This window comes from Arvicanthis niloticus, chromosome 20 (genome assembly GCF_011762505.2).
Source record: "Arvicanthis niloticus isolate mArvNil1 chromosome 20, mArvNil1.pat.X, whole genome shotgun sequence".
Lineage (NCBI taxonomy): Eukaryota > Metazoa > Chordata > Mammalia > Rodentia > Muridae > Arvicanthis > Arvicanthis niloticus.
The window spans coordinates 35179130-35201428 of NC_047677.1; the positions used below are offsets into that span (position 1 = coordinate 35179130).

General features: G+C 43.9%; 1 protein-coding gene across 2 annotated transcripts; it reads left to right on the forward strand.

Moving 5' to 3' along the window:
* Positions 1-282: 282 nt before the first annotated feature.
* Positions 283-16127, forward strand: Mrln (myoregulin). 2 transcript variants are annotated; one of them, XM_034524822.2, is made up of 3 exons: positions 374-524; positions 13505-13620; positions 15893-16127. In XM_034524822.2, exon 3 carries the CDS (start codon positions 15912-15914, stop codon positions 16050-16052), a length of 141 nt encoding a protein of 46 aa, XP_034380713.1. In that variant the 5' UTR covers positions 374-524; positions 13505-13620; positions 15893-15911; the 3' UTR covers positions 16053-16127. The 2 variants fall into 2 exon arrangements, with proteins under 2 accessions (XP_034380714.1, XP_034380713.1); XM_034524823.2 differs by lacking the exon at positions 13505-13620 and having other exon boundaries at positions 283-524.
* Positions 16128-22299: the final 6172 nt, after the last annotated feature.

Genomic DNA, 22299 nt, shown 5'->3' on the forward strand with positions numbered 1-22299 from the left:
TTCACAAGCGGTCACCCACCTGTAACTATAGCTCCGGCAGGCCCTCCATAAACACTCACACACACACACACACACACACATGACACCACACACACAGAGACACACCTATAAATAAAACTAAAACAGTTGTAAAAAGCCAGATCCCTGCAGAAAAGGAGTGTACAGAAGAGCACACAATCTCACCATGAAGGAGATTTTGTTGTTGTTGTTGTTGTTGTTGCTTACTAATGCTTTAGAAGAGCTAACATGGGGACCTATCGGTCATGAAGAAAGGCGTCCCTGCCTAGCGGCTTACTTGAGCTTTGGTGTAAGCATATTTTGTTAGGCTCCATCCCACCTGTGTCTGTCAGTTTCTCTTGCCTCCTCCCCATGACATTCTGGCTCAGGTTTCTGCCTACCACTCGAAGCCAGCTACTAATAACAGCCCAGTGAGCTTTGCATCCACGGAGAGCAGATGGTGTTTTTGAAAGGAAGGGCGGCCATTCCCCGTGACTTTGGACTTGGCTCCGTCGAACCCCTGAACGGTAAGTGTTGGGTTTATATTTTTGAGTGATGTTGACCCAGGGAGAGGCTAGCGAAACTTTTGTTTGCCTCTCACAGGAGAAACAATGAAGGATAAAAGTCGCTGACTCCCAGAACCCATTTCCACTGTCTCTCCATGTCAACCCATTTCAACATCTCTCCAAGTTTTACGAGGCTGATGATAAGGGAGATTAATGAGTCAGAATTCTACTTCTTTCCTTTCAGGTTGGGCTCACAGCCGGAGGAGCAGGTGATTAATAACGCTGGATATAAATTGCTTGGCCAAGCCATGGGGCTGCAGCTTGACATATCTCCCTGTGTTTTTTTTTTTTTTTTTTTTTCTTTTCTTTCTTTTCTCTAGATAGAATCCCAGTGTTTTCAAAGGGAGTTTTTACTTACAGGGGTCCATGTGGGAGAGCTGGGGGAGGCATGGTGCCCTGTTGTTATCCCCTGTTCTGGGTTTGGGTCAGAGAGACCCATTGCTTACTAGATTTTATAACCAACAGCTTCGTCTCTGCAGCTTTTTTTGTGATGGTCACTTCTCAGAGGCCCAAGAAGTAGGTCACTGTGTTTTCTGTCTGGCAAGGGAGGACCCTGGAATTCAAAGAGCTAGATGCCTTGCCCAGTCCTCCTGGGCAGAACTGACACCCGATATCCCAGTCCTCCAGGGCCATATGTTAGCAAAGTTCTCTGCTCGGGTCGTGGGCGTCTCATTCCTGGGCATGTGCACACTTCTAGATACAACATTTTTGTTTGTTTCGTGAGACAGGGTTTCTCTGCATAGCCCTGGCTGTTCTGGAACTCAGTCTATAGACCGGGCTGGCCTCAAACGCACAGCAATGCAACTGCCTCTGCCTCCCGAGCGCTGGAAGGGACTAAAGCTATGTGCCACCACCGCCCAGCATAGGTCTAATCTTAACAGAGGCATTAAAGTGAATCCCAGTGACACAGATGTGGGCTGGGTAAGGGCAGTGGTAAAACTGTACACAGGGACTCAGCCCCTCTGAGCCTCAGTTTCTTTGTTTATGGAATGATTTATTACCTACCTTGCAGGAGTTTGGGTATTTGGCAATAATGTATATAAATAAGCAGCTGTGAGTACCGACAGCGATTTTAATGTTGCCTATAAAAAAATCCCTCACTCAACAGATTTAATCTCCAGAATCACCCACCATTTCCAATTGGATTGCGGAGCCATCAAACACTATGCGTGATAGAAAATAGTAGTCTGAAAAACAAGTTCCCGTGGAACTGTCCCACATTTAAAGTCTTTTTAAGGTCTTCGTTTTCAGAACTATGCATGCCGCCACTGTGGGTGAACGGGAAGGTGCTTGTACTGGCTGGTTTTGCGTGTCAACTTGACACAAGCTGGAGTTATCACAGAGAAAGGAGCCTCCCTTGAGGAAAAGCCTCCATGAGATCCAGCTGTAAGGCATTTTCTCAATTAGTGATTAAGGGTGGGGGGGGGGCCCATGGTGGGTGGTGGTCCTGGGTTCTATAAGAAAGCAAGCTGAGCAAGCCAGGGGAAGCAAGCCAGTAAGTAACATCCCTCCATGGCCTCTGCATCAACTCCTGCTTCCTGACCTGCTTGAGTTCCTATCCTGACTTCCTTTGGTGATGAACAGCCATCTGGAAGTGTAAGCTGAATAAACCCTTTCCTCCCCAACTTGCTTCTTAGTCATGATGTTTGTGCAGGAATAGAAACCCTGACTAAGACAGTGTTATCTTGGTCACCACCCAAGACTTAAGGGTACAGCTAGGATTTGTGATGATGGGGTGACCCCACCTCTAAGCCTCCAGCTCTGGTATAACCAGCACCCCCTCTTTCCCTTTGTTGTGCCCATCTGTGATCTCTGCTTACACAGAATAGACAGGAAGGTTGTCAGAGAACACCTGCTTCCCTCAGTGACTCAGGGACTCTAGGGGCAGGATGGGACCTGTGTTTTCCTCTATAAGCCTGCATTGTGCAAAGATGTATTGAATATCTGCTGGGTACAGCCAGGGTCCTAGACCAGAACAGCCCATAAGTCATTCATGTGGCAGGAGAAAATGGTTATTTTATGAATAACTTCTATAAGAGAGTGGGGGGGTCTTCATGATTCAGAACTTTAGGGGGACCCCAACCTGAGTATCATAATCTTCATAATGGCTTACTGAGCTTAGAAAAATGACTTAAAGATAAACCTTGCTGGGTTAGGGTGATGATGGAAAAGTGCTTGGTGCACATGCATGGGACCCTGTGTCGAGATCTCCAGCATCCATAGAAAACCTGAGTATGGGGGCTAAAGAGATGGCTAAGTGGTTAAGATCACTTGCTGCTCTTCTGGAAGACCAGGTTCAGTTCCTGGTACCCACACAGTGGCTCACAACCATCTTTAATTTCAGTCCCAGGAATCCAATGTGGTCTTCTGGCCTCCATGGACACTAAGCATGCACTTGGTCCACAGACATATATACAGACAGAACACACACACACACACACACACACACACACACACACACACATATATATATATATATATATATATATATATACTTTTTTTAAATTAAAGTTTCATGGTGGGGCATGTCTGTAACCATTTGCAATCAGAGAGCCTGTGGTGAGAAGCAGATCCCCAGAGTTCACAGGACAGCCAGACCAGCCAATCAGTGAGTTCTGGGCTCAGTGAGAGACTTTATTTCTAAAATAAACCCAGGTGGAGAGTGGTAAGAGGAAAACCAGACACGTGATGTCAACATCTGGCCTCCATACTTACATGCACACATATGTATGCATACATGTACATACATGTTGATATACATATGTATGCATGTATACATGCACAGTGTATACACATATGCATGCATACATGCATACATGCAGACGTATGCACATACATTGATACATGTGCACAAACCATGTACGTATACATACCCCCCCACATACATGCACACAAAGATACACCTCACCATCCCTTTAGCCACCAAAATAATTGCTGCCAGTCTCTCTTGTGCCTTCTCTGAAGGAAGCCATGGTCTCGTTTAAACATGAACTGGCCTTCTCCCACCAGGCCTCTGCATTCTTAACTTGCCTCCAGAGAACACCCAGAAGCTCTCAGAAATTATACATATGCTGAAAGGCGTTTTACACCAGCAGCGGTGGCTCTCAACCTTCCCAGGGCTGTGACCCTTTGATACAATTCCTCATGTTGTGGTGACCCCCAATGATTGCTAGTTCATAACTGTAATTTTGCCACTGTTATAAATCATAATGTAAACATTTGTGTTTTCCAGTGGCCTCAGGTGACCCCTGGGAAGGGATCACTTAACCCTCAAAGGGGTCATGAACCACAAGTTGAGAACCACTGATCTCAAGGTTTTACCAAATGCTTTCCCATACTCAACTTCAAGGATTCTCCACTCCACAAATATTTGTTGTGGTAATATTTTTAAAATGGCGGCACCCAATCTGTCTTGTGTTACAGAGCCGCCATATTCCCAACTAGCCTTGACCTGTGGCCAGGAGCGGAGGCAGTGTATCGCTGCTGCTCAGTTCAGGCTGTCTGCTCAGGTGGTCAGAGACATAGGCCCTGCCACCCACGAGACACCAGCGTGGGAGATGGCTCTGTCAATCTTTCACACTGTCTCCACAAGGCTGGGCTTAGCCCAGACCATCCCGCCATCCACGTGGGCTCTGTACAAATGAGACTCTAATGCTTAGATTATCTAAAGGCTTTATATGTTTGGTAATGCTCAATAACAAGATGCCCACATAATTAGAGGTGTAACCCAATACCCAACCTAGATATATCAACTACCTTTGACTGCTAGAGACACTTGCACATCCACTTCCATGTTTCCCTCTCTCTTGTCTCTCCCTCTCCCTTCTCTTCTTTCTCTTCCTCTCCTTACTCCTCCTCTTCCTCTCCTTACTCTTCCCACCTTAGCTCCTCCCAACTTGTGGGAAAAATATCCTGCTACATCCACCCCCACATTCCCAATCCAGGAATGACACTCATTTGAGCAACTAAATTCTACAGAGAACACCTCCATGGCCACTACCATCCAGTCCATTCAAATTCCCATTCCTCTTTCTTCAACTCATCTGAAGGATAGTGGTTGTAAGCTGTTGAATGTTGGGGCTGTCTTGCCAAGCCTGATACAAAGAGAATCCAGCCAAAGCTCTGGGCATTTCGTTAGGCCTTGTAAGAGTCTGCTCTCTGTGTCAGTCATGGAAGAGGTAGAAACTTAGTGGATGATAACACTTTAAGCATTTGGATTGAAGAATGTCCCTAATACCAGCTCGCCCATACCTATGTAATTTAAGGGCCAATGTATAGCTTATTTAGTGGTGAGAACATGGTAGCTAACACCCCCAGCCTTCAGAAGCCCCAGGAGTAGATGAGGAAGAGGATACTTAAAAAAAAGATTTTATTTATTTTATATATATGATGAGTACACTATTGTTGTCTTCAGACATACCAGAAGAGGGCATCAGATCCCATTACTGGTGGTTGTGAGCCACCATGTGGTTGCTGGGAATTGAACTTGGGACCTCTGGAAGAGCAGACAGTGCTCTTATCCGCTAAGCCATCTCTCCAGCCCAAGAAGACAAATTTTGTACATGAGAACAAAAATGTGGTTCATTTTAGGGCCAGGATGCTGGCTTTCAATCATCTGAGGCATGCATAGCCATGGATTGCTGAGAGGCCATAGCTGTGTGGGACATGACGGGGACATGAGAAGAAACAGAGGAATAGGTGGAGTGGGGGAAGAAAATGGCAGAGATGCTTTGGAATGAGTAGCGTTCATCTCCTGGTTGGGCACAGAGGAGGGCTGACTTTCTGATGACTCCATGATTCTGATGATTCCTCTCAGTGTTTATGGAGCACAAGCAGCATGCTAGCCTCTTGGCTTTTGTTATCAGTCCTTAGAAGCCACACAACGGTTAAGCCTGTGGCTTTCATGTCAAACGGATTTCTTTCCAAGTCTAAGTCTCAGCTTGTTGAGCGTATATGACCTTGGATAGACTATTAATCTTCTCCGGGCTTTGGTCTCTCCGACCAAAGATGGCGTTCATTTCCAACTGCTGGTGTTTCGTGAGTCTAACAGCAAAGGGTAGAGGGCAAGTTAACTGTAGCGATGAATCAAGACGTTCAAGACGCCTGCCAGACAGATGTTATTGTCTCCGTTTGCCAGATAAAGTAATATCCCTCTTCCAAGGACTAGAGTCAGCCAGGATTGAAACCAGTTCCATCCAGCTCCAGATCCTACTCTCATCCCTTCTTTTTGTTCACTGCTCAAATGTGGCCAAGTATATCTTTGTTTTCGATCGAAGTTTGCCCTGTCATGTTTGTCATGGAGCCCTGACCTGACAGATATTTTCCTGTGTCCCTTTGTGTTTTACATCACTCGGAACTTTCTGGTTATATATTGGCTTGAATTGAAGATGCTGGGCTGGGGCAGGGTGTGGTGGTGGTATAGTGCGGGTAACTGTTGAGTGTGTGTGAGAGAAAGGGGAGAGGGGGAAGGGGAGGGAGAGGAAAAGAAGGAAAGGGAGGGAGGGAGGGAGGGAGGGAGGGAGGGAGGGAGAGAGAGAGAGAGAGAGAGGAATGCAGATTTTTTTTTTTTAACAAATAATGAACTCTGGTGAAACACAGACCTACTATTTTAAATGTTCAAAAGGTGCTAAGCACTTACGACCCCCAGCTCTGAAAACAATGACCAATGACCTGACCAAGTCTGTACCTCTTGAAACCTCATTCGTCAAACAAGAAGACGGTTTAAAAAAAAAAAAAAGAAAGAAATATCTCTAACTCTGCATCTCTTAAATGCTTTCACTGCTATTTCTCTTTGCTAGGAGGGGGCAAATCACCTTGAAATTATGTCTTAATCAGTAAGGAGGATGTGGCAATCAGGACTACAACCATTTTAATGGCATAGATTATTCCTTTATTTTATACATGTTTTCTCTGATCCATGGTTCCTACTGATAAAATCTTTACTAGGTATTAGGTTTTCTTCTTGATGAGATTCGACTTTGGGCATCATTGAGTGGTATCTTCATTAGCCCAGAAAATATAACTTGAGCTGACAGTTCAGAAGTTTATAGAGCATACAAAATCTATTTGCTATTGAAGGTGCACAGATTTTCAGTTAATTCCCAAATCACTTAAATTTGGGTCCCTTGGTGGCTTCAAATATAAACAACTTCAGGCCCTGACAGTCCTGTGCCAAATGTCTGTGACCTGCTAGCAACTTGACTCAGCTCCCCCATGAAAAGCAAGCGTTGAAGAAAGAGCAAAACCATCTCAACAGAGCTTTCATAGAACTTGTCAAGTTCAAAAAGACAGTGTTGAGGAACAAAGCCTTTCCTGGAACGCAAAGCACTTTCCAAATTGAGACAAAGTAGAAAACACTCAGCGTTGAGGTCTCCTTGTTTAAATGGTCTTCTGAGAAAATTAGTCTATGTCTCTCTCTCATTGTGCTTTTCATTTGAACAAGACCATTGAATCTTCCAAGAATGTGTCTATCTTAAACATAGTTATAAGTCAATGCTTGTTGAAAACCAGTTAGTGTCACAGACTTGTCGGGCCTGTCGCCTGGGACCCGTACATTGGCCCCACCAATGTTCCAGGAACCTGGACCTGCTGCCTATGGGATCATGCAGGTGACTGACAGATAGGGCCAGGCAGGTGACGGGTGGGGACAGGCAGGTGGCAGCTGTGATATGGCATGACTTGTGATGTGTCAGATAAATGTAAGAACAGTTCTGCCTGGGCTCAGGGGGGATCTCAGACGAAGCAATGTTCAGTCTCAAGGTAAGTAAGAGTCTTGACAGTTTTGTGTATTTAGGTCCCAAAGGAGCTTCCACGTGATTCGCTGAAGGGCGACATGCTAGTCTGTCACTAATTATTTCTGCTGTGGATTAAATGTTGACTTTCTAGACACAAATATCCCTTGAATTCTCTCATCGTCCTAAAAGGAAGATGCTCTCATCCTCTTAGGTTGCAAACGTGTTAGCGGATGCCAGGGAGTCAGGGTGAATGGCTGAGGACACACAGTAACAGGTAGACCTGATGTTCCAATCTTGTAGGTCTGAAATCCAGGTCTTTCTCTCAACCACCATAACTTTCCATCACTCTCTTATGGCTAGTGAAAGTTCAGGAGAGGACCAAAGAGGAAAACCAATCAGTTGTAAGAGACAATAGATACAGGTTGACATATACTCCATTGGGAGGTTTACTCATGGGATCCTACTGTTTGGGAGGTACAGGGAGATTGTCACTTTGAGGCCAGCCTGGGACACATTTGGAGTCCAAGACGAGTCTGGACTGCAAGGTGAAACCAAGCCAACTTACTTTCAGCTGACCTCATCATGAGACCGCACTCTTGATCCTGTGGTCTGGAGAATGTCCCACTGGCTGAGGGCAGATTTCCCTGAAGTAAAACAACTATTCACCGCTGTAAGAATATTCTGGAAAACTCAGGGTTGTCAGGCTCCAAATGCACATCATCATCACACAAGCCTTTCCTATTTATGGAGAGGAACCTGTTCTGGCAAGGAAAGTGGCCATTAGTGTCATCTGGCATGACCAGGTTCCCCTGCGATTATGACCTGCTCTGAAACAACTTCTCATCCAAAAACATTACCCAGGCAGTGGACTTGGGAGTGTGACATCTGGGGGGGAGAGCTCTGGGTGTGTATGGATTCACCCCCAGGAGGCTGGCAGCTGTGGGCCACTCAGTGTCCTAGAACTGCCCACAGTACACGGAAGGGCCCACCTCCCCACAGACCCTCTGTGCGAGGTACCTAAAACTTACTACAGCATAGTTTTCAATGGTCTCGCTCTGCGACATGCATCTCAAGGGAACTCCTGTGAATATTATCTGAACCATTAGTTGTCGATGAAGCCACGGAAGAAGTTTAGAAAGCTCTGTCAAAAAAAAATTTTTTTTTTTTTATGCATGACTCTCATGGTTAAGACTCTTCACTGAATCCAAGGAAAACCGTTTTCTTGTGGTTGTGAGAGAGTCACACAGCATTTTCTGTCCTTTGTCTTGATCAAAAAGAAAAAAAAAAATCCACACCTGAGGGAAAGAAAGGTGTAAGAGGAGAATAAACTAGTTATTTAATAGAGGTGGGTTTTTGTTTGTTTGTTTGTTTACTTGCTTTCCCCTCCCCTGGGGGACCAAAGCAGTTAGAAAATACACTATGCTTGTGGTCCCAGGAATCAGTATTTATCTCCATATGGTGGGGCTATCTAGGGCTCCACTCCTTTCTCCTACCTGGACTTTCTGGTTGGGCCTCAGAAGGAGAGGATGTGCCTAGTCCTGCTGAGACTAGATGTCCCAGGGTGGGGTGGTACCCAAGGGGGCCTCCTAGTCTCTGAAGACAAGGGGAGAGAGTCATGGGGGAGGGGTTTGTAAGAGTGAGGCTCGGAGGAGAGGGGGAGGGGGCCTGTGATCGGGATGTAAAGTGTATTTAAAAAATGATTGAAAATAAGAAAAAAGAGGGCTGGAGAAGATGGCTCAGCGGTTAAGAGTGCCGACTGCTCTTCCAGAGGACCTGAGTTCAATTCCCAGCAACCACATGGTGGCTCACAACCATCTGTAATGGGATCTGATGCCTTCTTCTGGTGTGTCTGAAGAGAGCAATGATGTACATTAAATAAATAAATAAATCTTTACAAAAGAAGAAATTTAAAAAAAGGAAAAAAAAAGAAAAAAGAAAACAAAAAAAAAAAAAAAAAAAAAAGAAAGAAAGAAAGAAAAGAAGAAAAAAATATCCACGGCTTAGAAGCAAGGGCTTGCAAGCCCACAGCAGCAGGAAAGAAAGCTGCAGTGAAACTAAACATATGAACCAAGACCTTCCATCCCTTCCTTCCGTCTCTCTTGTCAAGCTGCCTGGTCAACAAACAAGCCTGGCAATGAATTACATTTTTTGTACCAATATCCTGACGGAGTCAAAGGCAAACTTTGAAGTTTCTAAGACTGAATGGTAATATCTATTCCATTTTTAATGTAACAGCCCATAAGATGCTTCACAGACTCCCCTGGCCTCTGAAAATGGGGAACAGACCAGCAGAAGTATCCATGTGGGAGGAGGGGTTATTTTATGTGCTTCCATGTGACATAAACTTGACCCCAACTAACCTAGAGTGTCCCATCGGAAATCAAAGATCCTGTCTTGTGATTTTTTTTTTTTAAAGCATTTGTGATAAGAACAGGGGTTGGATAGGTTGATAGGACATGCAGCAAAAATACACACACATCTCACATAAGTCAGCAAGTTAAAAAAAAAAAAACTCACGGATTGAGAACAACAACTGGGAAATAATTTTCTTGAAAATGGATGCTACTGAATAGCTTACCACCCAGGAATATTCATTATATCCCAAAGTAGAAAAAAAAATGCCATTGGAGGATTATGATGTTCAAATGTTTTAATCCACAGTAAAAACCTGTGTGTGTTTCCGCTGACACAGCGGCTGCTGGGACAGGCTTTTACTGGAGATCCAGCTCTAGAAACCAAGAGGAAGAGACAAACAGGACACAGCCAAGTTCCTGTTCGTCATGGTGCTTTGAATGAAAAGGAGACATGTTTGCTTCACCAAGCCACCTTATCAATGATATATCTCCACGGGAACATTTTAAGGATAAATTTCACGTCCTTTTGGTTCATAGTCATTATAATGATAGCTTTAACCAAACCAGTCACCGTGGATGACTTTTAATTTAACAGAGCAGGAAGAAGGCTGTCAGCAACATTACTTTTTCTGGCTACATAATACTGTAAGATCAATAGCCTTCTGACTAAAAGGGCCTGAGGAGTAGAAACAGCAGGAGAGATGGGAACCCCCACAGGCCTTCCACCCAACCATAGATGTACTGACCACTGTCAACACACATATTTTTTTCTTGCCTCTTTCTCCAATCTCAAGACTTCAACCATGAAGTCCGCAATGAATACAGAAGGGGCATACAAATCTGTGCAGGGTTTCCTTATTTCTTTTGAGGAGATTGGCTTTTTTTTTTTTTTTTTAATTTCCATTTGGGGCTTTGAGAAGAGGTCTAGCTATATAGCTCTGGCTGGCCTGGAGTCTACTATGTAGCCCAAACTAGCCTCAGACTCACAATTTTTCTTCCCTGGACTGCTGAGATTATAGGCATATGTCACACCATGTTTTACGTACAGGTTAACACATGGTTTGAAGGGGATGGTGGATGTATTGACAAGAAATGAAACCTGTCAGGAGGCTCTTTCCTGTCCCACTTAGTCACCCTTGCCCTGTGATGGGTGATCTGGATTTTTAACAGGAGTGCATTTGGACTCACCCTGGGAACACACCTCTGGGTATGTATTGGAAAGTGCTTTCAAAGAGGTTTAACTGAGGAGAGGAGACCCATCCTGAATAGAGATGGCCATAGCCCATGGACTGAATGCAAAAGAGAAGTGAGTTGAAGACCAGTCTTCATCTGTCTTTGCTTCTTGACTACAGTTGCCATATGACCAGCTTCTTTATGCTCCTGTTTCACCCTGAGGGACTGTATCCCCTCAAACTATGAGCTCAGATAAACCCCATCCCCTCAAGTTACTTCTTGTCACATATGTTGTTCCAGGGAGAATGTTAAATCCATGTCCATTCCCTTCTTCACCCAGTGCCCTTTAACCCATTACAGCCCATGTATGTACTCAACTGGACATAATGCCCAAACATTCTACCTTATGTAAACCTCTCCAAGTTGAAACTGCATATTTGCTTTTGTGCCTTGCTTAGTGAGATTCAATTTTGTCTGTGTAAGGGCCATTCTAGTTTTTACTTACTGCTGTAGTTTAATTTCTATCATAGTATGACATTCCATTTTATGTCTAGGCCACCACTTATCTCTGTCCACCGAGCACAGACAGCCCTGAGTGAATGTGTACTAGTGACATGGGTGTGGCTATGTCAAGGTCCCCAGAGCTTCAGACCTTTAAAGAAAATGGCAAAGCCATCTCCCCTGGAGTGAGGTTCAGAGGGTAACGGTAAATGGTCTCTGTGTGGATGGTGACAGTGTGTGCAGACTGTCTACTATAGCTTTCTCTCCCTGGGTGTTTATAGCATGAAGACTGCTCCCCTGCAGACACTATACCTACCAAATTTTGCTAAGCCTGTTCCCTTAATCCAGCTGTATAGCATAACCCCACCTCCTTGTTTATCTGTATGCAGTAACCCCTTGTCTTTACCTCTCTATAATAACTCCATCTCTCTTTTCATAATATATACAATATATATTAAGAGCCCAAACCAGCTGATCCTAGCTCATCTGTGTTTCTGTCCATATTTGTCTTTTTTTCATTACCCTACTGCCCAGACAGGTCCAAGTCCTTAGAAGCCATGCATGGACATGGCACTTAGGCCATGGGTTATCTCCCAGTTGAAGATACCATGAAGAGTATTTGGATACATGGCTTTTCTGAAGGGAGCCGTGAGATTCTTTCAAAGAGAATGATGCTTAGGAGTGTGAGGGACATTGTGACCATTTAAGAATATTTGAGCATCATCTTCTAAGTGATGTCTCTATGACATCATGAGGTGTACTATCATTTTAATGAGTAAATCATGTTCTGTCTATGGCGGAGTAATGGTTTGATGGCAGTTCCTTATCTTCTAATTGATTTTCTGTAATTCGAATAATTCAAAATTTACCTGTATGTATTTACTCGGTACAAGTGTTAAGTATGTGATTTACTTCCCATAATCCTCACCTGTTTGCCTGATATGGAATAGACTGCCCACCCCATGCTCTCAAACTTCCTGACTGTCAGATTCTACAACTGGAAGATTCTAAGTTCGATTCTGACAGGCTGAGTGCACTAAAAGGGTGTTTGTGTTAAAAAGCACTGTTTATAAGTGTTATACACTGAAACATGGATAAACCTTATGTTTAGACCTAAAGTCCTCACCCAGCATATATCACATGTATAAAAAGACTTAAAATCAAGAAAATGAAATTTGAAAATTTTACTGGTCCCAATAACTTTTGAAAAGAGGTCACTTAACTTATCCAGAGAAATAGCCTATCAGAGAGCTGGGATGTGGTAATTGAGGCAGGAGAAAAAAACCTGCATTGAGTACTCTTGAGCCCAACGCCAACTTTATATTCAAGACACAAAGTACATGTCTTAGTTTGGGTTTCCATTGCTGAGAAGAGACACCATGACCAAGGCAACTTTCGTAAGGACAGCATTTAATTGGGGCTGGCTTACAGGTTCAGAGGTTCAGTCCATTATCATCAAGGCAGGAAGCATGGTGGTGTCTAGCCAAGAGTTTTACATCTTGATCTGAAAGCAGTCAGATTGACTGACTCTTAGGCAGGTAGGGGGTTTCTTCTGTAACCAGTGGAGCCTCAGTGTAGGAGGAGCCCTCCAAATCCCACCCGTACAGTGACACACTTCCTCCCACAAGGCCACACCTCCCAACACTACCACTTCCTATGGGCCAAGCATATTCAAACCACCACAGTACACAAAGGTTAGTTCCATGGTTGAGGGGTATAGCAGTCATATTTACAGCCTAGTTGTTGTTGTTATAAATCTACTCCCTTTTATTCTACTCTGTAAAGTTCATAATATTTAAATACCAACCCTGTAGTCTTGGGAGCTGTAATCTCTTACATAGAGATGTATTTATGCTTTGCGGTAAAGATATTGAAGCATTTGTTCAAATACGATTTCAAGGGAATTGTTTCCTTAGAAAGTATAGTGGAAGTTTGTCCTACAAGGAAAATCCTTCAGTTTGGTTTAATGTTTCTGTTAAGATTTTAGTTTTTAAGCCACCTAATTCTGTCTTAAACTAAATTGGAAATGTCCTGTTCTCCCATCTTCAACAGCCTTTCCTGTGTTCTTTAAAGTCCTGTATCAGTTTCCAGAGCTGGGGGATGTGTCTGGAAACTGTAGCAGTTTCCAGAGCTGGACTAATTTGGAGTCCAATGAAACCTTCTGTGTGCTTTGACACAGGAACCAAGGTTGCTAGGAGAACACCTGTGCCCCAAGCACTTTGGTCCAGCGAGGGCAGGAGAGGAGAGCTGGAAACTGGTAGAGCTGTGCTACCTGCCACCTCCTGAGGCTCTCAGGTGAGGAACGGCCTCTCTTGCCATCCCTGTCTCCACCACTTGTCTGTTAACTCTTATTTTCCCGCTTTTTGACAGTGCCTTAGTGAGGGTTTCCATTGCTGTAAAGAAACACCATGACCAAGGCAACTCATATAAAGGACAATATTTAATTGGGGCTGGCTTACAGGTTCAGAGGTTCAGTCTATTATCATCATGGCGGGAAGCACGGCAGCGTCCAAGCAGGCATGGTGCAGGAGGAGCTGAGAGTTCTAAATCTCCATCCAAAGGAAGCAAGGTACAGATTGTCTCTTCTGCACTGGGTGGAGCTTCAAAGCCCACGCCCACAGTGACACACTTCCTCCAACAAGGCCACACCTACTCCAACAAGGCCACACCTCCTAACAGTGCCACTCTCCGGGCTAACCCTGCTCAAACCACCATAGAGAGAATAGAAAGGACCCCAGTGGAGTCATAACTGAGGACACTGAGGCTGAAGGCTGAAGCTACATGATGGAGGGGAGACCTGTGTGTCATTCCTGAGCTCCCCTCCTCCCTTCCTCCCTCCCCCTCCCCCTTGGTTGAACTGCAAGCTAAAAGAATTGTTGCATATAGAAAAGACTTTAGAAACTTGCTTTGCAGCGGACATTTGAGCACAGTGTTCTTCTGTCTCCCTTAGCCCTCACTTTGCATTTTCTGTGTTTGAGTGAAGAATGTCGGATGCAAATATTGCCATATTGTTAAGGTATCTGTGGTCATTTGAGAGGATATATATATATATATATATATATATATATATATATATATATGTGTATCTCTCTCTCTCTACACACACACACACACAACACACACACACACACACACACACACACACACACACACATATATATATATATATATATATATATATATATATATATATATATCCTCATTTTTAAGACTTGGAAAAGGGTCTGTTTACCTGCTCATTTTCTAGAAAGGAAGTTAAGAATGCTGTTAAACCCCTACTAGACAGTTCAGTTAACGAGTTCCTGCAAAGGACTGGAAAAACGGCTCAGATGTTAAGAGCACTGACTGCTCTTGCAGAGGCCCTGAGTTCAATTCCCAGCAACCACATGGTGGCTCACAACCATCACAACGATCCGATGCCCTCTTCTGAAGACAGTAACAGTGTACTCACATACATAAAATAAATACATTAAAAAAAAAAAGTTCCAGCAACGTGGAAAGTCAATCACAGATTAGGACTGTTTAAGATTCCAGCTCTTCAAACCAAAATAAAACAAAAGTTTCTACAACTGAGAGACCTGGAAGAAAATATGCTTGATGGTGCTCTATTCAGTGGCCAGCACATGCAAGAGTGGTCCTGAGGAAGTCAGGAAGACCCTGTGCCATCCTTCATCACTGAAGGATGCTCTCATGGCTTGTATCTCCTGTGACTTCATATGCTTCTCTCATAGGAGCCCTAGTTGGCAAGGTAGACGGTTAAAAAGAGAATGATCATGATGGAAGTCTCTTGACTCATTCCTTGTAGAAAGAGAGGCAAATTTGGCACACGGAAAAATAAATACCTGGAGATGACTGTGATGGTTTGTATAAGCTTAGCCCAGGGAGTGACTCTATTAGGAGGTGTGGCCCTGTTGGAGTGGGTGTGGTCTTATTGGAATAGGTATTTTACTGTGGGGGTGGGCTTTAAGACCCTTGTCCTAGCTGCCTGGGAGCCAGTCTTCTTCTGTTTGCCTTCAGAACAAGAGGTGGAACTCTCAGCTCCTCCTGCACCATGTCTGCCTGGGCGCTGCCATGTTCCTGCCTTGATGATAATAGACTGAACCTCTGAACCTGTAAGCCAGCCCCAATGAAATGTTGTCCTTTGTAAGAGTTGCCTTGGTCATGGTGTCTGTCCACAGCAGTAAACTAAGACAACGACTTAGTGGTTAAGAGCAAATATTGCTATTCCAGAGGACCTGAGTTCAGTTCCCAGCACTACATCAGGTGGTTCACAACCATCTGTAATTTCAGGTACTGGAAATCTAAATCCTTCTTTGCCTCTGAGGGCACTGCACTCATGTGTATATACCCAAATACAGACATGCATAAATTAAAATAATAATAATAAACAAAGCAAAAAGCTAATGACTGTGACATAAAGTTGTCAAAGTGAGTGAAAAATCTCTTAGTTTACTGATTGGCTATAAATAGATGGACCATCCTTTTGAAGGCTTGTCTTCATCCACGGAAATAAAAAATCCACACGTGCTTACCACAGGATGCTTACTACCCCTTTTCTGTTTTCTAGGGAGCAGGACTTTCTGAACATGAGTGGCAAAAACTGGATATTGATTTCTACGACTTCACCCCAGAGCCTGGAAGATGAGATTCTGGGACGGCTTCTAAAAATTCTCTTTGTTTTGTTTGTTGACTTAATGTCCATTATGTATGTCGTCATAACGTCCTAAAAACCTGACTTCCTCTACTCCGTGTGCAAATTTCAAACTGACTAACAGTGAATAAAGATCTCCATTTTAATATGATGTGTGGCATTGAGTTGGTGACATCACCCATTTATTCTAGAAACTAGACACGCAATAAATAAGTTTCCTAGTCCTTTACCGTTTGCAAATAGGATTCACATAAATTGAAGTGGGATTTCTTTTTTGTGCAGCCTTCCCACTGTTACAAGTAAAACATTAGCTGGGTATGGTGATATTCATCCTTAATCATAGCACTTAGGAGAGGAAACAGAGACAGGTGGATTTCTGTAAATTCAAAGCTAGCCTGCTCTATGTAGCGAGTTCTAGGACACTCAGTGCTACATAAAGAGACCTTGTCTTACTCCACCCCTAACTCCCAAAAAGAATAAAATATTGATTTTTTTCTTTGAATGCCATTGTTATTCAGAATACAGAGTAAAGCTGGTAGGTAAAATTACAAGTGAAGCTGTATTTATAAGGATTTATATGGTTCTTTGGGGGTGTGTGTGCATGGGTTTGGGCAGTGAGCACATCTTGTCTGAGCTTAGGAACCAGATGCTGATTCTAGGCGTCGTCTCCCTCTAAAGCTTCCCATTTTGTGTTTTTGAGGCAGTATCTCTCATTGACCCTGTATGCTCACTGTTTTGCTACTCTGACTACCTGGGGAGGTATCCAGGGTCCTCTGGTCTTCGTCCCCCTAGTGCTGGCATCACAGATGTGTCCACCATGTGGGTCCTGGCATCTTGGATTCTCATGTTTGCACAGCAAGCCAGTTACCCATTGAATATTCTTCCTGGGCCCTATGTAATTGTTTAAATGAGAAATATGCCCCATAGGCTTGGGTATTTGAATACTTGGTGCCCAGTTGGTGGCACTGGTTTCTGGGTTTCCAAGAGGTGTGTCCTGAATATATATAGTTTCTTACAGTTTTGCATCTGCTCTTAGCTTTATAGCCTTACTTGGAGATCTACTTTATTTGATCTCTTAGCTTCTTTCTCCCATCACTTACACCTGCCTGCTGTCCTGCCTTCCCATTCATGATGGCCAAGCCAACCCTTCCTCCTATAAGTTGCCTTGGTTGTGGTAGCATCCTCCACTCTGGTCTGTTGCTGTATTCATCATTGTCCCGTACATTGTACACCAGTACAAATGTAACCACTTGTCATTAATTTTATCTTAACACAGCAAGCTTAAACTTAACATCCCAGGAGCATCAGTGTTCTGTGCAATATAACAAATATTAAAAAAAAAAAGAAATAAACCCACACACTCTTACACATACTTATGAACGTATAGGAAAATAGTTTTTCTTAACACTGTACAGGGAAATAAGAAATATTTCCACCAACCTATACATAAGGGCTAGGGATAGAAATTCTTGAGGGAAGCTGGGAGGTGGTGACAATGCCCTTTTGATCCTAGCATTCAGGCAGCAGAGGCAGATATCTGTGAGTTCGAGGCCAGCCTGGTCTACAGAGTGAGTTCCAGGACAGCCAGGGCTACACAGTGAAATGCTGTCTTGCAAAAAACAAAACAACACCAAGCAGAATAAAAGAGGAATGCTTAAGAGAGAGTCGGAGGAAAACAGCTCACAGAAAAAGGTGAACAGGCAAAAGTTCGTGTTAATCATCTACTGACTGGTATTTACCATAGGTTTACAGTCACCAAGGAAACACGTGTATGCTGTTCATGTTTAACCGATGAAGAAAGTGAGTCTCGGAGGATGGGTTCCAGCTTGAAGCCAAGCGAGGACATGGCAAGGCGAAGCCTTGATCCACAATAGCGCATTCCCTCCAACGGTAAAAAGAAGTCTATCAAAAAGATAAGTTGTTAAAACCCAGTCTGTGCTTGGTTTTTTGTTTGTTTGTTTGTTTTTGTTTTTGTTTGTTTTTCTTACCATAACGTTCCACTCTGGTCTGTAGCTGTATTTTCCATTGTCCTGATCTACTGTCCCGTTCCCCATTTGAAAATAGTTTATCAAGAAGAAAGATTAAACTTACCCCTATTCTATGTCCCATCTGACAATGCATTCTCTTTCCCTGTTTTCTTAACTCCCACATCTTCTAACAGTTGGTATTAAATTATAACCTTTAAATTGCTCTTTTAAAAGCTTTTGAAAAAACAAAGGTCTGTCCTTTAGACCCAATGTTGTTGTTGGATGGGGTTGTTGTTGTTCTTGTTAGACACTCATCCTTAATAAAACTGTGATTTCCTCTGGCTGTCCTCTCAGATCTGGTCCAATCTTTAATTCAAAGTGTCATAAGAGGCCTAGTGAAGTGTGAAAGGAACTGGACCTTTGAGACATCGCTCCTCCCACCCCTACCCCCTTACTTACCCTTCCTGAGATGTTGGATGTTTAACCCAGGAGTAAATAGGGTCAAACTGAGCATGAAATGAAAACGAAAAAGGCCTGACTCTTTCTCAAAACCATCTTTTCAGACTTCTTCATAAAAGGTTTCTTCCTGTATATATAAAGACTGCATCCGCATAGAAAGGTCTTTTCACGTATAAGGGCTGCTGCTTTGGTCCCCTGCATACAAGGGCTTCTGCATGTGAAGGCTCCTGGATATGAGGACCCTCTCTTGTAAACGTAAGATTCCTCAACCCATCTATCTGGGGTTCCTTAGAGCCTGTATCAGGCCACTGACAGCTAAGTAAAGTCGTACCTATATATGCTCAAGCACCGATTTCCTATCCCTGGGATTGCTTCTGCTATAGGCTATTTGTTAAGGTTTGATCACCCAGGTCTCAGCTATGTCCCAAGTTTGTAGAGGAAATGAAATGCAAAGAGGTACCAAGTGCTTTCTGAGCACAGGGTCTGGCCTAAGGCCAAATAGTTTGTTCAGGGATGGTCGTTACTATCCTGGAGCACAGCAGTTCTCGGTTGCGACCCCTACAGAGGTCACGGATCAGATAGCCTGTATATCAGATATTTGCATTGCTATTTGTGACAGTAGCAAAGTTACGGTTAATGAAGCAGCAAGGAAATAATTTTATGATGGGGGGTGGGGTCACCACAACATGAGGGACTGTATTGGAGGGTCGCAGTGTGCTCCTGCAAACCTCAGTCACCTTGACTACTCCATCTTATCCCATGTTCAGAGTGACCTCCTGAGTCTTAGGTGTAAAGCCCAACCAACTCCATGTTTTTATGACGCTCCAGAGACTAAACTCCAATTCCAGGAGGAAAACCACAAAGTCCACTTGAGCAAACATTCTATGGCAATTTCCCGCCTCCCCTTCCCCTGCACCCTCCCAGACCCACTAGCCAGTTAGGTTATAACAGTAGGATCAAGGTACATATAGATAACCTAAGACATGCTGCACAAAGTAGCCATCCTGTTTGTCAGGTGATTTTCTTCCCATATTCGGTTTCTGCAGATTACACCAGAAATGCAGTTTTAAAAATATTAACTTGCTGACCTGTATGGAAATTCCCCAAGATTTCTAATTATAATAAATACCCTGCACTGCTAGACTTGGGACTCTCACCCTGACCTGCTGCGACGGTGACGGTGAGAGTCCTTGCTTGTAATAAAGACCCTTACATGTTTACATCGGGATTGGCTCCTCGGTGGTCTTTGGGGTCTCTGGGACTTGGGCATAGTTGGCTCTAGTATTTTCCTTTATGCCATCTCTGGACCTAGCATGTAGGTGTCCCCTGTGCCTTCAGAGAAGATGCACGAGAAGCATTCCTTATCTGCAAGTAAGTAGAGCCAAGAGTAAGTGTTGCGTCTGCGTGGGTCACTCTCCTTCACCTTCAAACAGTTCCGCTCCTTCTGCTGGGTGTGGGGCTGGGCAGCCAGGTCAATGTAATGAATAAGATACATGCTTGCTCTCGTGGACTTGATAGTCTAGAGGGGCATCAGGGTGAAGACTCGGCAGAGCAGTGATTGGGGACTGTTAGGAAATGTACAGTCAGCCGGGCGGTGGGCAGTGGTGGCGCATGCCTTTAATCCCAGCACTTGGGAGGCAGAGGCAGGCGGATTTCTGAGTTCAAGGCCAGCCTGGTCTACAGAGTGAGTTCCAGGACAGCCAGGGCTACACAGAGAAACCTAGTCTCAAAAAAACAAAAAACAAAAAAAAAAAAAAAAAAAGGAAATGTACAGTCACAGTGTAATGAAAACATTGTGGGGACGTGGGGGCGACTCAGGGACTCACTGGTGGTGGCAGTGGTGGCTTTCAGAAGCTTCTGGCTAGCTATTTCTAACCCTAGAACCTCTGAAACGCCATGAATCCTGGAACTGTAAAAAGATCCTCAGTGTTCGACTCTCTCTCTCTCTCTCTCTCTCTCTCTCTCTCTCTCTCTCTCTGTGTGTGTGTGTGTGTGTGTATTAACAGTCTGTGTGTGTATGTGTCTGTCTGTTTGTCTACCTGTGTCTCTCTGTCTCTCACTCTGTGTCTTTCTGTCTCTGTGTGTGTGTGTGTGTGTGTCTGTCTCTCTCTCTCTGTGTCTGTCTCTCTGTGTCTGCCTGTCTCTGTGTGTATGTCTGTCTCTGTATGTCTGTATGTCTGTCTCTGTGTGTATGTCTCTCTGTGTGTGTCTGTTTCTCTGTGTGTTTATGTGTCTGTCTGTGTGTGTGTGTTTCTGTCTCTCTTTATGTCAGTCTGTCTGTGTGTGTATGTGTGTGTTTCTCTGTGTATGCCTGTCTCTGTGCATGCCCCCCCGTGTGTGTGTGTGTGTGTGTGTGTATGTGTGTGTTTCTCTGTGTATGCCTGTCTCTGTGCATGCCCCCCCCCCCGTGTGTGTGTGTGTGTGTGTGTGTGTGTGTGTGTGTGTAGCAAGTGGATTGAGTTGTTCCCACTGCTGGACAGCAGTACTCCCTCTGGGCAGGAGGCTTAACCACTCTGAATCTCATGCTTCTCTCATGTTTGACAAAGAAGGAAGGGAGGGAGAAAGAATGGAAGGAAAGGGGCAGAGGAAGGAAGAAGGGGAGGGAAAGAGGGAGGAAGAAGAGCCATTAATAACACCTGCTTGGTACATAGTGTATATACCACGGCTCCTAAATGTTGTATATCATGTATATATCATGGCTATTAAATATTGTATATCATGTATGTATCATGGCTATTAAATGTTATATATCATGTATAAATCATGGCTCCTAAATGTCGTATATCATATACATACCACGAATACTAGGTAAACAAGGCTGAAATTTACATAAAATTCAGCAAACATGATGTGGTAATGATCCATCTGAGTCATTGATGAATTGCTGGGAAGAAAGATAGCCTAGTGGTTAATGCACTTGCTATCCACACATCAGGACTGGACCTTGGATCCCTGGAGCCCACATAAACGCCAGGTAGGTGTGGCTGCCCACCTGTAATTTCAGCTTTGAAAAGCAGACAGAGGGGATCCCAAGAGCAATCTGGCTATCCAGACGAGCTGAATCAGTGAACTCCTGCTTTAACTGAGAGACCTTACCTCAATGAATAGGATGAAGAGGGGCTGAGGAAGATCATAGATATCAATCTCAGGGCACCACATGCATGACAAAACATATACACATGTGTGCACATACTTGCAGACATGCACAGATACACACACACACACACACACACACACACACACACACACCTAGAAAACCATAAAAAGCAAAAAGAATAGCCGTGTGAGGTCAGGCACCTTCCGCTCCCCTCAGTGGCACCAGGAAAGGACTGTCTCCATGAATTACCCCAGTTTCTGTGACATAAACATATGTGTGCAGTCCGGATTGAGGAACATGTTGTTCTCTGGTGTGGATTTCTATGGCTGTCCGTAGAACTTAGCATCGACCCATGTGGTTGTAATCAAGCCTGGATTGAAGTAGACAGTGTTCTTTGACTTGCCACCAATAAGTATGAAAGACTGTGACTAAGCAAAGTTATCATGGTCCTGTTCATTGCGTAATCTCTTGGTACTGATCCAAGTGGCCTTGTGTCCTTCCCAGTTCTGTTTCTCTGGAAGAAACTGTCTTGAATTTGAGAAGTATTCAGATGCATGCCTGTAGAAACTTTTTTTTTTTTTTTTTTTTTTTTTTTTTTTTTTTTTTTTTTTGAGACAGGGTCTCACTATGTAGGTCTGGATATCCCAGATGTTCATATATAGACCAGGCTGGCTTTGAATTCACAGAAATCCACCAGCCTCTGCCTCTGCCTCCTGAGTGCTGGATTAAAGGCAGGTGCCACCATGCTTCGCCTGTGTCTACAACTGGAGTGCCCTGTGTTGTGTGTGTTTTTTACATAC

Excerpts from the sequence above, each read along its gene's own strand:
- Mrln (XM_034524823.2), top strand. The coding sequence starts at position 15,912 with ATGAGTGGCAAAAACTGGATATTGATTTCTACGACTTCACCCCAGAGC.